The sequence below is a fragment of the Ambystoma mexicanum genome, chromosome 11 (assembly GCF_040938575.1).
Source record: "Ambystoma mexicanum isolate Mex_15411 chromosome 11, UKY_AmexF1_1, whole genome shotgun sequence".
Taxonomy (NCBI): Eukaryota; Metazoa; Chordata; class Amphibia; order Caudata; family Ambystomatidae; genus Ambystoma; species Ambystoma mexicanum.
This window is the reverse complement of record NC_090934.1, coordinates 960227569-960241787: the sequence shown is the minus strand read 5'-3', so window position 1 is coordinate 960241787 and position 14219 is coordinate 960227569. Positions and strand designations below refer to the sequence as shown.

Below are 14219 nucleotides of genomic sequence, written 5' to 3'. Positions count from 1 at the left end.
CTTTGGGTCCTTGCCGGGTTTCAGTAGCAGGATTGTGGTGGATTTTTGCATAGAGGGTGTGATAGAGCCCGATTCCCGAAAGGAGTTAAATAGCTCCGTCATTGGGTGCAGCAGCATGGGACGAAAAAGTTTGTAGAACTTTGGTGGGAAGCCATCTGGGCCGGGGGTCCTTGGTTTCAGGTTTTTGATTACTTCTTCCACCTCCTCGGGTGTGATCGGGGCTTCCAGGGCTGCTCTATTCGCTTCTGAAATATGTGGGAGCAGGGCGTCTGCTATGTATTGCTCCTGGAGGGTCTGTGGACAGGGGGGCGCATTCAGGATGTTGGTTAGATGGGTCGCCGCCACCTGTAATTTCGCCCCATCTCCATATATGGTTCTACCTTTCGAGTCCCTTAGTGCAGTGATGTGGTTCCGTCGGCGGGTTTTGGAGAGTTTGTTCACCAGGTATTTGTTAGCTTTATTGCCGTGTGCGTAATAGCTTTGTTTTGTCCGGATCAGGGTCTGGGCTGTGTCCTCGGCGTAGTGGGTCTCCAGCTTTGTGCAAGCTAGTCTGACCATCTTGGCGGCCCTGGGGGACCACTTCTTTTCTAGGGCTTTATCTGTCTCCCTCTTGTCCCTCTCCAGTTGGTTTTTGAGCATGGTTCGCCTCCTCGTATAAGCAGCCGCCTGTGCTATTAGTTCCCCTCTAATTACGGCTTTCATGGCTTCCCATCTTGTTGCTGTAGAGGTGAGGTCGGGAGGGTTTTCTTTAAAGTAATTGCTGATCGCCTTGGCTATGGTGTCACTTTTAATGTAAAATATGTACCATGTAAGTAAGACACTTTGAATGAAACAGCGCCTTGATGCCTCTGGGCTGCTAGTGCGCTTTATACATTTAAAAAAGATTTTTTTTTAAATGTTTGTATCTCTTAATAGGGTTATTGCACCTTTTGATATTCCAAGTAATGCACTTAAAAACCATAACACATGAGTGTGGGTAAAGAGAACTGCAACATATGGATCAAAACACATTGCAAAATGAAAGTAATCAAGAGAGAAGTGCGCCAATAATTCACATGTGAAATGCAAAACATGCAATAATAAGAAACATGGCTTCGGAACAAAGACCAGACATGGAAGGAAAAAATATGAGGGTAAAGGGAAGCCAGACCATAAACAATGGGTGTTTACACATAAGGGGGAGAAAAAGAAAAAAGATACTATTCCAGATGGTAAAGAACATGAAATATTGCTGAAGCAATAGGGTCTGACTGGAAAATTGAAAAAATCTGGAGAAAAGTATCGGGAGCAGGTGACACCACCAGGACCGTCTACCACACACGGACAGTCCTCAGCAGGAGTTGGCCACAAAACCGCACCCGATAAGTCAACAATATAGAACATGAGTTTGTAGCAGTAATGCATAAAATGAGTTCAATAACACTGCCAAGTGCAGAGGAGGATCAAGGTCTCGAAGTGGATGGAGACTCCACGGGAAGCGATGTGTCCATGCACTCATTTTTTATGGTGCAAATAAAGGCCTTCAGGTCGGCACGTTCATCAAAAATGGCAGTACACCCATCATGAGTGATTTTGAAGGAACACGGATGAAAAAGGCTCTATCTTACATTAAGCTGCTTCAGCGCTGAGCGAAAGGACAGGAATTCCTTACGAGGTTGAGCAGTGATTTTAGCCACATCTTGCAAGATATGAATTTTGCTTCCTTGCCAGGTAAGGGGATTCCTTTCCCTAACCTTCGGAATCAGAAGCTGGAGTTGAGTAAATTCTAGAAGATAGAATATCAGCGTGCGCCACACTGGATGTTGAGCAAGGTATTTGTTTGGAGACGAAGCAGGACTGGTAGCATCTTCTGTAGGAATGATATGGGATCAGACCCTTCGGAACCCTCCGGCAGCCAGTAACGCCCAGGTTATTTCACCTACTTCTGTTCTCCAACACCTCAGTGTGCTTTTGAAGATCCTTGACTGTTTTTCCAAGCATTGCCACTTTAGGGGAAACATCCTTCACAAAATCAACCCTTCTTTCCATTTTGTCCATTCTTCCTTCATAGCCCATCCACCTATCATCCAGTTGCTGCAGTTTCTGGTTAGTGGTTTCAATTAAGGGTTTTAGAGCTCTTATCTCTTGTAGGATAGCATCAATAGCTGGGTCAACAGGAGAGAGTGGTGGTGGTGATTCACTTTTAGGTCTCTTGAGATTGACCAAGGGAGGAGTTAAATCCTTGCAAGTGGGCTGTGATTTTAAAGTACCTTTACCCGAAGCCATGTTGGCAGATAAGGTGGGCTAGATGACCGCTGTAGAAGTGGAGTAAAATACAATCAGTGAGAGAACACAGATGCAGTAGAAGCCACCAAGCAGCCAGCAGTAAAGGGCCGAGCGTTACAGGCTTTGAAGACCCAAACCAATAGGGGTGATCAGTATGAGTTATGTAAGGAACGCCGACAATACAGCATCAAGAGAAAAAAGAAAAATGAAAATGGAATGCTTTTATGAGATAAAACAAGTCTCTCAAGGTCAGTCCAAAATATTAGCAGGATTATAAAATAGTAACAGGAGCCACCACAGCAAGTAAGGCGCCGAGAACAGTGCAGTATCCGAAGGCTGGCTTTAGAACAACCAGAAGGTATCCATTGCAAGATGAATGGAGAGGAGGTGTAAAAAATAAAACTCGCCTTGTACAGCAGTAAAATTCCTCAGGGATGAGCTAGCAGAATCTTGACAAGAAGAAGTAAAGATACAACGTGTTTAATGAGGTAAAAATGTCACAATAGGGCAAGGAAGCAAGCTTGGCAGCAGAAATCCATATATATGAAAAAGTAAAAGAAAAAAAAAAGGAAACACTTAGTTTATGGCATAAATTTCACCTGGAGTATCAGAATGAGGCAGGTGGTGGCACTCAAGAACGAACCAATGGGCCGACAATGTCAGAGCCGGCTTGTTGCATTGTGCGCGACGCCCAATGTTTCCACACTTGATTCGGCTAAAGAATAGCAGTGACGGTGCTAGTCTCTCCTCACATATGGAGTCTGCTAAGAAGGCACCACGGGCCGCCGGAACACAGCGGAGCATGGAGGCGTGATCCTCGAAAGCAAGCAGCAGAAGGTGGACGAGAAAGAAGGGCGTTGAGTAGATAATTCATTGAAAATATAGAATGATGGACCAGAGCGATGCAGTCAAGTAGTCATACTCCTGAGCGTCAAGCCACGCCCCCCAGCATTGGTATCTTTAATAGATTCACATGTGCCCTCCCCCACCTCAAGGTATATAGACTAATACTGGACATAAGGAATCTCCTTACAACACCGGGTTAGAATTGGAAGATGGCCTGTAGGGGTGGGGCTTTGTACGCAAAGTCTCATTTGATGAGGCTAAACGCACCCATAAAGAGGTGGACAGACTACAAAACACTCCTGTTTTTCTTTATATTTAAAGTAGGAAGTGTGTAGCCGAGGATCCCCAGCCTGATGATGGGGAATATTCAAAGCATGTTACAACAAGGCCGAAACACGTGTCTGGGATTCCTGATGGTACTCTTGTTCAGAGGTGAATTGTCTAGCATTTCGCTGCTGGACTGCCCTTGTGGGTGGGACCAGACTGATATGCAAATAGATATTTCTTCTCACTGATGTGAGATAAAACGTGATTGTAGGCCCTCCTGAGTGGATAGAACAGGTTATTTGAACTATGTTTGTTCTCAGTAAAGGGGATAACACACTCTTGTACAATTATCGAATATATTCATTAATTTCCAAATTTTCCTGAATTAAGTTAACGTTAGAATTGCACATTTCCTAGACAATGAATTCTCAGCGTTAGTCTTTTTTCTGTGGTGAGTAGTTTGATGATGGCGTGTTTAACAATGGTCCCTTGACAGTGTTGTGCTTTTGTACAATGCAGTTTTGTCTTTTTCAGTGTATTTTAAATGGCTGGTTTCCATAAATTGGACATTTACCAGGGTATTTTACACTGACCTTTGCACCAACTGACTTGTGGAAAAGTTTGTTTTTTCACCGCTTGTCAGTCCAAATATCTTATTCACACTGTTTGGTCAGTGCAAATTTTGGTGCAGATTGCCTAGCTCTATGGCTATTTGTGATCGTGCCCTGATGTTTACAACCAGTTCTACTCATCCCTCCTGAACTATCAAAATCATTCTGCAATGTATCCTTTTTGGTAGTATGGATTAGCTAAATATCCGTAAACATTTACAAAAACTCTTGAAAATTGTTTGTTATTAATCAATTCTTTCTTTCTTTCTAGTTACTTCTACTTGTTGCAGGAGCAACAATACTGAACTTGTGTATCAATGCTCTCTCAATGCGGACTGTCCTTGGAGGTTTAGGTATGGAATATGCAAGACTATGTTTAATCAAGGTGGAACTAAAAGGAATAATAGTAGAGAACAACACATACTACACAAATCACATTTAAAGAACGGAACTGTCTTCCCTTATATGCCTGAAACCAATGTGTTAACCACTTTCTTTACAGCGGCAGTTACATTTCATACTAGGGCCCGCTTGAGTACATCTCAAGTCCATCATGCAACAAATCACCAACATCATCTAGTACCTTTCTTTTGCTTGTTTAGATTCTGCCATGACAATAAAACTAATTGAGCTGCACATAGTTGACTCCTCTTCTCATGAATACTGACAACTAACTTCATTTATTACACACGCATCCCTACAGTTATATGCTATCGTCCTCATCTCTTCCGTTTCTGACCTCAGAATTTGTTTTATTGTAATCTCCCTTTACACCATCACCTCCCACCCCATTCTCACCTTCTCACATCAGCACCTCTTCCAACCGTACCTTTCCTTATTCATAGGATATGCTCAATAAGTTGACATGGCTAGGCACTGTAAAACCACTAGGTGGTGAGCGGCGCAGTACAAATTTTGTTTTATGTGGTATTTGTATAGTGCCTGCAGCTGCTGCCATTGGTATGGCCTCGAGACACTGTGAGGATGAACGCCCATTGGAAGACCGTGGTCTATCAAGTACAAATACTTGATAACATACATTTCTTTAACAAACACGTGTTTTCGTACTTCTTTTATGTAATGCTTGTAAGCACAGAAGTTCTGCAAGAGGAGCATGCTTTGAACAGGGTGCATATGTCATAAGTATGTCCCGCATTCATTATCACAAACCCTTTTAGAATTAATAGTGAGTTGCTTCCTATGGCTAGGAAACTCTGCTTGTTCTCTAAAACATAAATATTTTGAAAGGTACTAGCGATTCTCCTCTCTCTCCTCATTCAAAATATTAAAGCACCACTCACACGTCTCAAAACTTTACTTGTCTCACGGAGAACAGGCTTTCTTGTACCAATATGCATAAAATTGCGAATGGGTGGCAATGGTATAGAGGCTGCTAAGTAGAATGTAACACACTCACCTAACTTGAAATGCAGATGAATGAATACAAATATCTCATGCAGCGTTCATCTGCATTCCAGGGTTTGATGTGGGCCAGGACCAACGCTGCTCTTCTGGATATTTCCAGGCTGATTTGTCCACGCTAAAATTCACTAAAATGCAAGTGCGGTCAAACACCTAATAATTGGCCCAAGTATTCGGCCGAAAGCCAAGTAGTAAGCCGAATAGCTGTTTTTTTGACAAAACATGTTCCAGCACATGATAAAGACTGCTTCACATAAAAAACATACCCCAGATCAAGTCTTTTTTGTTGCTGTCGTGTGTGAATCCCAGGCGAAATTAAGGAGACCCCCAGAAATAATTTTGAAATGGGCACCTGCGCATCTTTAGCTGCCTAGTGTGCACCATTGTTGTTATTAATATGGTAAATACTAGATCCTTGATAAAGGTTGTCCAGGCTACTTTTTTTTACTAGGTTGGTATTGGTACAGGTACCACACAGAACACAAGCCACCACCCTGTATTCATCTGCTGCTCTCCTCACTTATTGCGTGTGTGTATTCTGGCCCCATCTCCTCTGATGAGTGCCTTGCTGGGATGTGCAAAGGCGCCAGAAAGGGAAAGAAAAGAGGAGCACTTGCTTTATAGTGTTAGGGAGAATTCTCTTCTAAGGCTAATTTCCCAAACCTAGTGAGTCCCCCAGCAGCTTTGCTGGATTTTTGGGGTTTGTTTTGTTTCTCCTGCTAAGAGTGAGACTCTTTTCCTCCCACTCTTAGGCATGATTTGAGGTATGTCTCTGACTATTTGTGTGCTTGTGGGCTATGGGGTCCTTTACTCCATAGGGTATCATCTATTTTTTGTGTATGTGTTACACAGCACCCTCAGTGCAGTAACACAGGGGTGTCATAGTGACCTCCAAACATAGACTCCATACCCTGGGGCTGACTACTGTCTCCCAGGGCATGTAAAGTCACCATTGACTTTACTAGTCCTAAATTGTGAACAGAACCAGTACAAACCATCATATTGTGGAAGTACTGCAAGGGGTTAATTATATTGCCCCTGGGTCTGTTTTCAAGGGGGCACTGTCCAGTCCCCCTTGTAGAGTTTCTGGCTGGTGGCAGTGGTTACCACGCAAACTATTCCACCGGAATATTTCCTATGGGATTTTCCCATTGATTTTAAACACATCACTTTTTGGTGCAATGTTAAAGATACCGCCGGTTTATTTATTTATTATTAAATCAACGGTTGGGTCTTTTTGCCAGAACTCTTTTCTAAAATGGCGTTTGTGTCCGTCTCTGTAACTCTGACCAAGGTTGAGCCCTTTGTTCCACTTTTTGGCGGGCTTCTCCACAGAAGCCCTCCAAATGGTGCCACTCTGTCTGGGTTCCACAGGATGTGTGGGGAGGGGAATTGGCACCCTAGACTGCGTTGCCTTAGCAACTCAAGTCGCACTCTATTCTGATTGGCCCACCACTTAGCATGTTTGAGTGACAGCTAGGCTGTTGAATGGGGGTTTGTCTGCATAAAAGCAGGGCTTTTGGGACTGGAACTTCAGAAGTTGCCACAGGACCTAAGAATCCGAAGAGGGAAGAAGCTGAGCCATCTGCAACGACAACAGCACCAGTGGAGCCCTGCTGCAACGACCTCACCACTTTCCCGACGACAAGAGGAGATCTTCTGCTGGAAGAGTCTTCTCCCTCTGAGCTGGTGGGATCAACCAGTTCGCCACTTCGCCCTCCAAAGACGTCTCTTGGTCGAATCGCCCGTGCCAAGCACCCCGGTGACCGGATAGCCAAGCTTCACCACTTTGACCGTGAATAAAAGGAACGCACCTTTTACTGACGAACTCCGTGGCTGGTCTCTTCCCTGGGCAGTGCAACAACTACAAGTTGCCTCCTCGACGAGATCTTCTCTTCCCCTGGTCCAAATCACGACTTGCATCCACTGCCAGGAACAAATGCCGCCGCTGGAGCTTCCTCTCTCTTTAAGGTACTGTGTTCCACCTGGCCTCCCTTTCTTCGGATTGCTAAAGGTGACCCTTAAATCCTTGGCTTTCCAACTGGGTTGGCTCCAGACCTTCTAACTTTACTTCTCGAATCACCCCAACCTCTTTTGAACACTCTGCGAAGACTTTTAGTGCATTTTAAACCGTGTGATCCTGGGCACATTTCGCTTTGCTCCATTTAAAGTGGGCCTGGCCTATGAACTGTGGCTCTACAGTGTATACTGCCTTCACTGACTTGCTTTGGACTTAGAAAAGTGTTGGGAATTGTTTTATTTTTATGCTCTGCCTTTTTCTCTCCCTTTAGCTTAACTATTGGAGTGCCATCTAGGTTACGCACTCACATCTGTTTTAACAAATAGTGATGTTTTAACTCTGACTTGTCTAATAGTTATCAAGGGAGGTGTTTATACTTTATCTTACTGTGTTTTAACTTGCTTTTGATTTAGAGTGCTAGTGTATTACTTTAAAGTGTGTTTTAAATAAATCATTCTGTACTTCTCCAGCATGGGGTCTGGCATGGATTCACATGCTCATGAATATTCCCCGTCGTCAGGCTGGAAATCCTCGGTAAAGAAAAAATCAGTATCAGTTTAGTTTCTGATCTGTCTTTCGTAGTAGTAACCAATCACTGATCTCTGTGTCATACTGACCACAGCCAATGACTGCCATCTCCCTAAGCCCCGCCTCTGGCAGCCATCTTCAGATTTTTACCGCACGCTCAAGTGTTGGGAGTCCTCGTGCTTAGCTCTCGAGCTTTTGCTGCGTGTTTTGCGCTTTTTCAGGTGAATTTTCACATTTTTTCGGTTAATCGAGCCTCAAGCTCCACCGTTTCTACTCCCGTTAACGGGTACCCGTTGCGGGATTTTCCTACGCCCCTCAAGGGTGAAGATTTTGTCGAATCAACCTCTTGGAGGATTCCAGAAGATTTGCGGCCTACTTCGAGATGGCCCAGGACGCAAGTTCGTCACCCGGACCCAAGCTGTTTCGCAGCTGCCCTGGATGCGGGCTGCAGAATGTGTTTAAGGAGGACGAACATTCGCGATGCCTCTACTGTCTTCATGGGGACAAGACTCATGTCAGTTCTGCAAGAACTTGTCGGAGCGGACCATGAGGGACCGTCGATCCCGTCTCGCCAGCTGGTTGGAGAAGGGCTCAACGGGTGAGAAGAAGAAGAAAGGGTCCGAGCGGGCTTCTAAGTCCTGTGCGGGCGCACCGGCGACGGGGGCCCAACACCAGGCCAAGCGCCGCGAGTCTGCTGGCTCCAGGAGCGCCGAAAGGTCGGGCTCTTCGGTCGCCAGGCAGGGCGCACCTTCCGCGGCACCGTCAACCACGAGCCAGCGCTCCGGTTCGGGGAAAAGGAAGTCTGAGACCCCGGGTAAGCTTCGGGAGAAGCCCCGTCCGATCTCGGGAGAGGGGGAGCGAGGCGCGCCCCTCCCCCTAAGGAGAAGGCCCAGGACGCACCTAAGGTGGTGAAGGCCCCTACCCAGCAGGCAAAGGCCTCTATCGAGACGATCGCGGCGACTCTGGCCAAGCCGGCAGAGACCCCGCCAGCGGAGACTGCCTCCGGGACTAGAGTTTCCCTGCCGCCAAGGAGGGAATCCTCTTTTCAGCCCATCGTCATGGCCACCATGATGGAAGAAGCGAGGGGGGGCACGGTAGCCTCCTCGAGCTCGGAGTCAGCCTCGGAGGAGGAACTGACCGAGGTCGCGAGGAATCTCGAAGTACAATTCGAGAAGGTTCGGCCCCGCAAGGAAGATCCTCGGGAGATAACCGAGGAGGACGACGATGGCGAGGAAGAGCAGCCTTCCCTTCTGGCGCAGCCGGAACCTAGGCCTCAGCATAGCTCGGCGGCCATTTTGTCTGCGATCCAGTCCTTATGCTCTGAGATAAGGACGAGATTACCACGGCTCAGGCCGGAGGACCCGCAACCTGGCTGGGAAACTCTAGTCCCGGAGGCAGTCTCCGCTTGCGGGGTCTCTACCGCAACCTGGCCCGTCGGGAAGTCCTCAGAACAAACGACGGAGGACCCAACCCTCTCCTCCACTCGCCCCTGTTAGGCCTACAGTTCCCTCCTCATCCTCCCACGAGTCGGGAGATGACGGTGCGATGGGCTCGACGACGGGTTCTGAGGGCGACGGCGACAACGACGGAACGGGTCTCCCGTCGCACGGGCCTCGCCGCCCGACGAGATTGGCTCATTCCACGCCATGATCGCCAGGGCGTCCGAATTGTTCCAGCTCTGCCCGGAGGAGCAGAAAAAGGAAGGTTTCCTCTATCAGCGCCGGGAGGCCAAGAGGAAGACCGTCATTGCGGTGCCTCTAATCGATGACATCTGGGAGGAGGGCCTGTCGGTTCTCAAGAACCCCTCCACGGCACCAGCCAAACGGGACCGGTACGAGAAGAAGTACCGGGTCCCCGAAACCGCTCCCCTGTGCCTCAGGGCCCAGCCAACGCCAGACTCGGTCGTCTCGGCGGCGGCGAAGAAGAAAGCGGCGGGGTCAGGAGCCTCGACGTCGAATTCCGCGCCGGACGGCGAGGGAAAGAAGTTGGACGCCATGGGGCGGCGGGTCATTTCGTCGGCGGCGACGACGATCAAAGCGGCCAACGCCCTGGCGATCGAGGCTCGTTACGACAGGGAGCTCTGGTTTAAGCTGGCCCCCATGTTGGACTTCCTACCGGACGACAAGAGGTCCGAGGCCCTGGAAATACTTCAGGAAGGCGAGGTGGCGTCGGACCACGCCATAACGGTGGCAACCGATATTGCGGATACCGGGTTCCGCCAGCTGGGCAACAGTGTTTGCCTACAACGACGGGGTTTGGTTCCGGGCGACCGACTTCCGTCAGGACGTCCAGACCAGGGTATTGGACATGCCGTTCGACGGCAGCAACTTGTTCGGGAAGGCGGTGGACGAATTCCTCCAAGCCATAAAGACGGACACGGAGACGGCCCGTGCCCTAGGAGCCCTTCATCAATGACGGCCCTTTCGGAGCTCCGGAGGCAGATACTCCTCATCTCAGGATGCCTACAGGGGTCGCGGCAAACAGGGAGCACACCACCGCCGTCGGCAAGGTGGCCAGGGCAAGGCCACCACCTCCAAGCAGGGCTGAACCGGCTGTGGTCTCGGGGCCCCCACCAAAGCACCCCGGTGGGAGGCCGGCTGACGAAGTTCGTCGGCGTGTGGAAGTCCATCTCCACCGACCGTTGGGTGCTGGATACCCTGGCAAGAGGACACTCTATCGAATTCCTGAAGAAGTGCCCTCACGTTCCACCTGTGGCCAGGAAGGAAAGTCAGGTCCCGCAACTGCTGTTGGAAGTACGGGCGATGCTCAGGAAAGGCGCCATCGAGCTTGTCCCGAAGAGACTCCGGGGCTCCGGGGTGTACTCAAGGTACTTCCTCGTCAGGAAGAATACGGGTGGCTGGTGCCCCATCCTGGACCTTCGTCGTTTGAACAAATACATCAGGTCACAAAAGTTCAGGATGGTCACCCTCCGGCACGTACTGGGACAGCTGGAGGAAGGCGACTTTCTATCGTCGTTGGACCTGGAGGATGCATACTTCCACGTTCCCATCCTCAAAAGTCACCGAAAGTTCCGCAGGTTCGTCGTCCAGGGACGCCACTACCAATTCAGAGCACTGCCGTTCGGATTGAAGTCGGCCCCCAGGGTCTTTACCAAGTGCCTAGCACCTGTGGCGGCGCGGCTGCGCCTGCAGGGGATTCACGTCTACCCCTACCTGGACGACTGGCTCATCCGCTCAAGGACGAGGGAACTCGCCGTCGAACACACTGCGAGGACCGTCCAGCTACTTACAGACCTGGGATTCGCCATAAATTACCCAAAGTCCCACCTGGTGCCGTCGCAGGTGGCCCTGTTTCTGGGAGCGAAGCTCGATACAGTGAGGCGCCTGGCGGCACCGTCGGAAGAACGGACGAAGACCATTCTAGGCAATGTGCAGCGCCTGCTAGCCACGGACGTGGCCAGGGTGAGGTCCATCAAGTCCCTCCTGGGGATGATGTCCTCTTGCATCTACCTGGTGCGCCTCTGCAGCCTACGGATGCGCCCTCTTCAAGAATTTCTCGACGCCCATTGGATGCAGGCGACGGGCACCTTCGAAGACAGGGTCCCCCTCAACGAGGTGTTCCGGCGGGCGATTCAGTGGTGGGGCGTTCGAGCGCACCTCACGGCGGGCAAGGACTTTCAGACGCCCGGCGTACCAGGAGACGGTGACGATGGACGCCTCCCTGGAAGGTTGGGGCACCCACACCGGAGATCTCCACGCAAGAGGCCTCTGGCTCCCGGAGGAGAGGCTCCTGCACATCAACGTCCTGGAACTCCGAGCCGTGTTCTGGGCTCTCAAATCATTCCTCCCGTCGCTCAAGGGCAAGGTGGTGCGGATCTTCACGGACAACACCACGACAATGTATTACATACGGAAGCAGGGAGGCACCAGATCCCCAGCCCTATCCAAGGAGGCACAGGATCTGTGGCACTGGGCGGTCGCCCAGGGGATGTTCCTGGTTCCCTTCCACCTGGCAGGAGAAAGAAACACCATCGCCGACTCACTCAGCAGGGAGCTGCACGCGTGTCACAAGTGGGAACTGCGCCAGGATCAGGTGGATCAACTCTTCCGACGATGGGGCAAACCCCAAATCGACCTGTTCGCAACAGCGACGAACTCGAAGTGCAAGAGGTTCGCCAGCAGGTTTCCCCAGCCGAGAAGCATGGGTGATGCGTTCTCGTTCCCCTGGGACGGCCTATACCTCTATGCATTCCCTCCATTGCCGTTGCTGCTTCAACTCATCAACCAACTCAAGAGGTCCCGGTGCAGGATGATCCTCGTTGCACCAGCGTGGCCGAGGCAGATCTGGTTCCCGGACCTTCTGGACTTGTCAACGTCCCCTCCCATCAAGCTGTCGGCGGACGCGGATCTTCTCTCCAGAGAAGGAGGCGCCATCTTCCACCACGACCCGGCATCGCTGAACCTGCAGGCCTGCTCCTGCAGCGCTAGAGTTTGGAGGCTATGATATACCGGCCGATTGCAGAGAGGTTCTTGCAAAGGCCAGGGCGTCCTCGACTCTCAAATGCTACGGTCATAAGTGGAAGAGGTTCTCTATCTGGTGCCGAGCACAGAAGATCAACCCTCTACGGATTACGGCCCCTCAAGTGCTGCTGTACCTGCTATCGCTGGCAAAGGCTGGGCTAGCCCATGCCTCCATTAAGATTCATCTGTCGGCGATCTCCAGATATACCAGAACCACAGGACGGACGTCCCTGTGGTCCCATCGACTGGTAAAAGAGTTTATGAAAGGACTGTTCCGGTTGTTCCCACCGGTGAATGCCCCGGCCCCGGCGTGGGAACTTAACGTGGTGCTGACCAGGCTCATGGGGCCCCCATTCGAGCCGATGCACTCCGCACCGATGAAGTTTGTGTCGTGGAAGACTGCATTCCTGGTGGCCATTACCTCCGCACGATGAGTGGGAGAGATCCAGGCCCTGTCCTGCAAAGCACCGTACTTGACTTTCCATGCCTCGAGGGTGGTGCTTAGGACGCACCCCTCCTTTATGCCCAAGGTACAGTCGGACTTCCATCTTAACGAGCCCTTGGTGTTACCTGTTTTCTTCCCGTCTCCTTCGTCGCCGGCCGAGAGGACTTTGCACTCGCTGGATGTGGCTAGAGCGCTGAAGTTCTGCGTGGACCGCACGAAGAGTTTTCGGAGGACATTACAGCTATTCGTGAACTTTGGACCTGTGAATCAAGGGAAGGCTCTCTCGAAGTCTTCTATTTCCAGATGGCTCTCCGGCTGCATCATGCACTGCCACCGGTTGGCTAACCGACCGCTGCCAGGCCGTCCGAGAGCCCATTTGACCAGAGCGATCGCTGCTACTACGGCGTTCTTATCTGGTGTGCCCCTGCTGGACATCTGCAGGGCTGCTACGTGGAGGTCGACGCACACCTTCATGAGATTCTACTGCGTCGATCGGGATTCCAGGGAGGAGTCCAGGGTCGGCCAAGCAGTGCTGCGCAACCTGTTCGCTTAAGGTGAGCCTGGTGAGGAGGTAAGAGATGCTTAATGTTGAGTTTTTTGTATTGCTTAATGTTGAGCCTTTTGCCATCCCCTGTGGTTGTGCATGTGTGTACTGCTATTTACTCTTATATTCATGAGCATGTGAATCCATGCCAGACCCCATGCTGGAGAAGGAACAAGTTACTTACCTGTAACTGTTGTTCTCGAGCATGGGTCTGGCATAGTTTCACATGCAAACCCTCCCGCCTACCCCTCTGCGGCTCTTCACTTGGTCATACTGCCACTTCACGTGCTACCAAATCTGAAGATGGCTGCCAGAGGCGGGACTTAGGTAGAGGGCAGTCATTGGCTGTGGTCAGTATGACGCAGAGATCAGTGATTGGTTACTACTACGAAAGACAGATCAGAAACGAAACTGATACTGATTTTTCTTTACCGAGGATTCCCAGCCTGACGACGGGGAATATTCATGAGCATGTGAATCCATGCCAGACCCATGCTGGAGAACAACAGTTACAGGTAAGTAACGTGTTCCTTACAGATCTTCCCTGTCGTCGAAGTTTGAAGATTCTGACCCGCAGCAGGGCTTCACCGGGAGCTTCAGTCGTGGTAGAGGTCCTCTTCTGTCAGCTTCTCGTCGGCTCTCTCGATCCAGTGGCGACTCGGCCTTTCCAGACCCAAAGACCTGCTTTTTTTGCGGTTTTCCCCCATTGACACAGCCTGGCTGTCAATCACACAGCAGGGCGGCTGTCCCGCCGGGACAGTCACCACAGCCATTCATATCAGAGTGCGAC

General features: G+C 50.3%; 1 protein-coding gene across 1 annotated transcript in view; it reads left to right on the top strand.

Moving 5' to 3' along the window:
* The window catches only part of LOC138505085 (sperm-specific sodium:proton exchanger-like), a 3031181-nt gene that overhangs the window by 1680142 nt on the left and 1336820 nt on the right, over positions 1–14219 (top strand). Inside the window, exon 10 of the mRNA XM_069625402.1 lies at positions 4261–4342. Within this exon, the coding sequence (XP_069481503.1) occupies positions 4261–4342 (82 nt within the window). The remainder of the gene's footprint in view (positions 1–4260; positions 4343–14219) is intronic.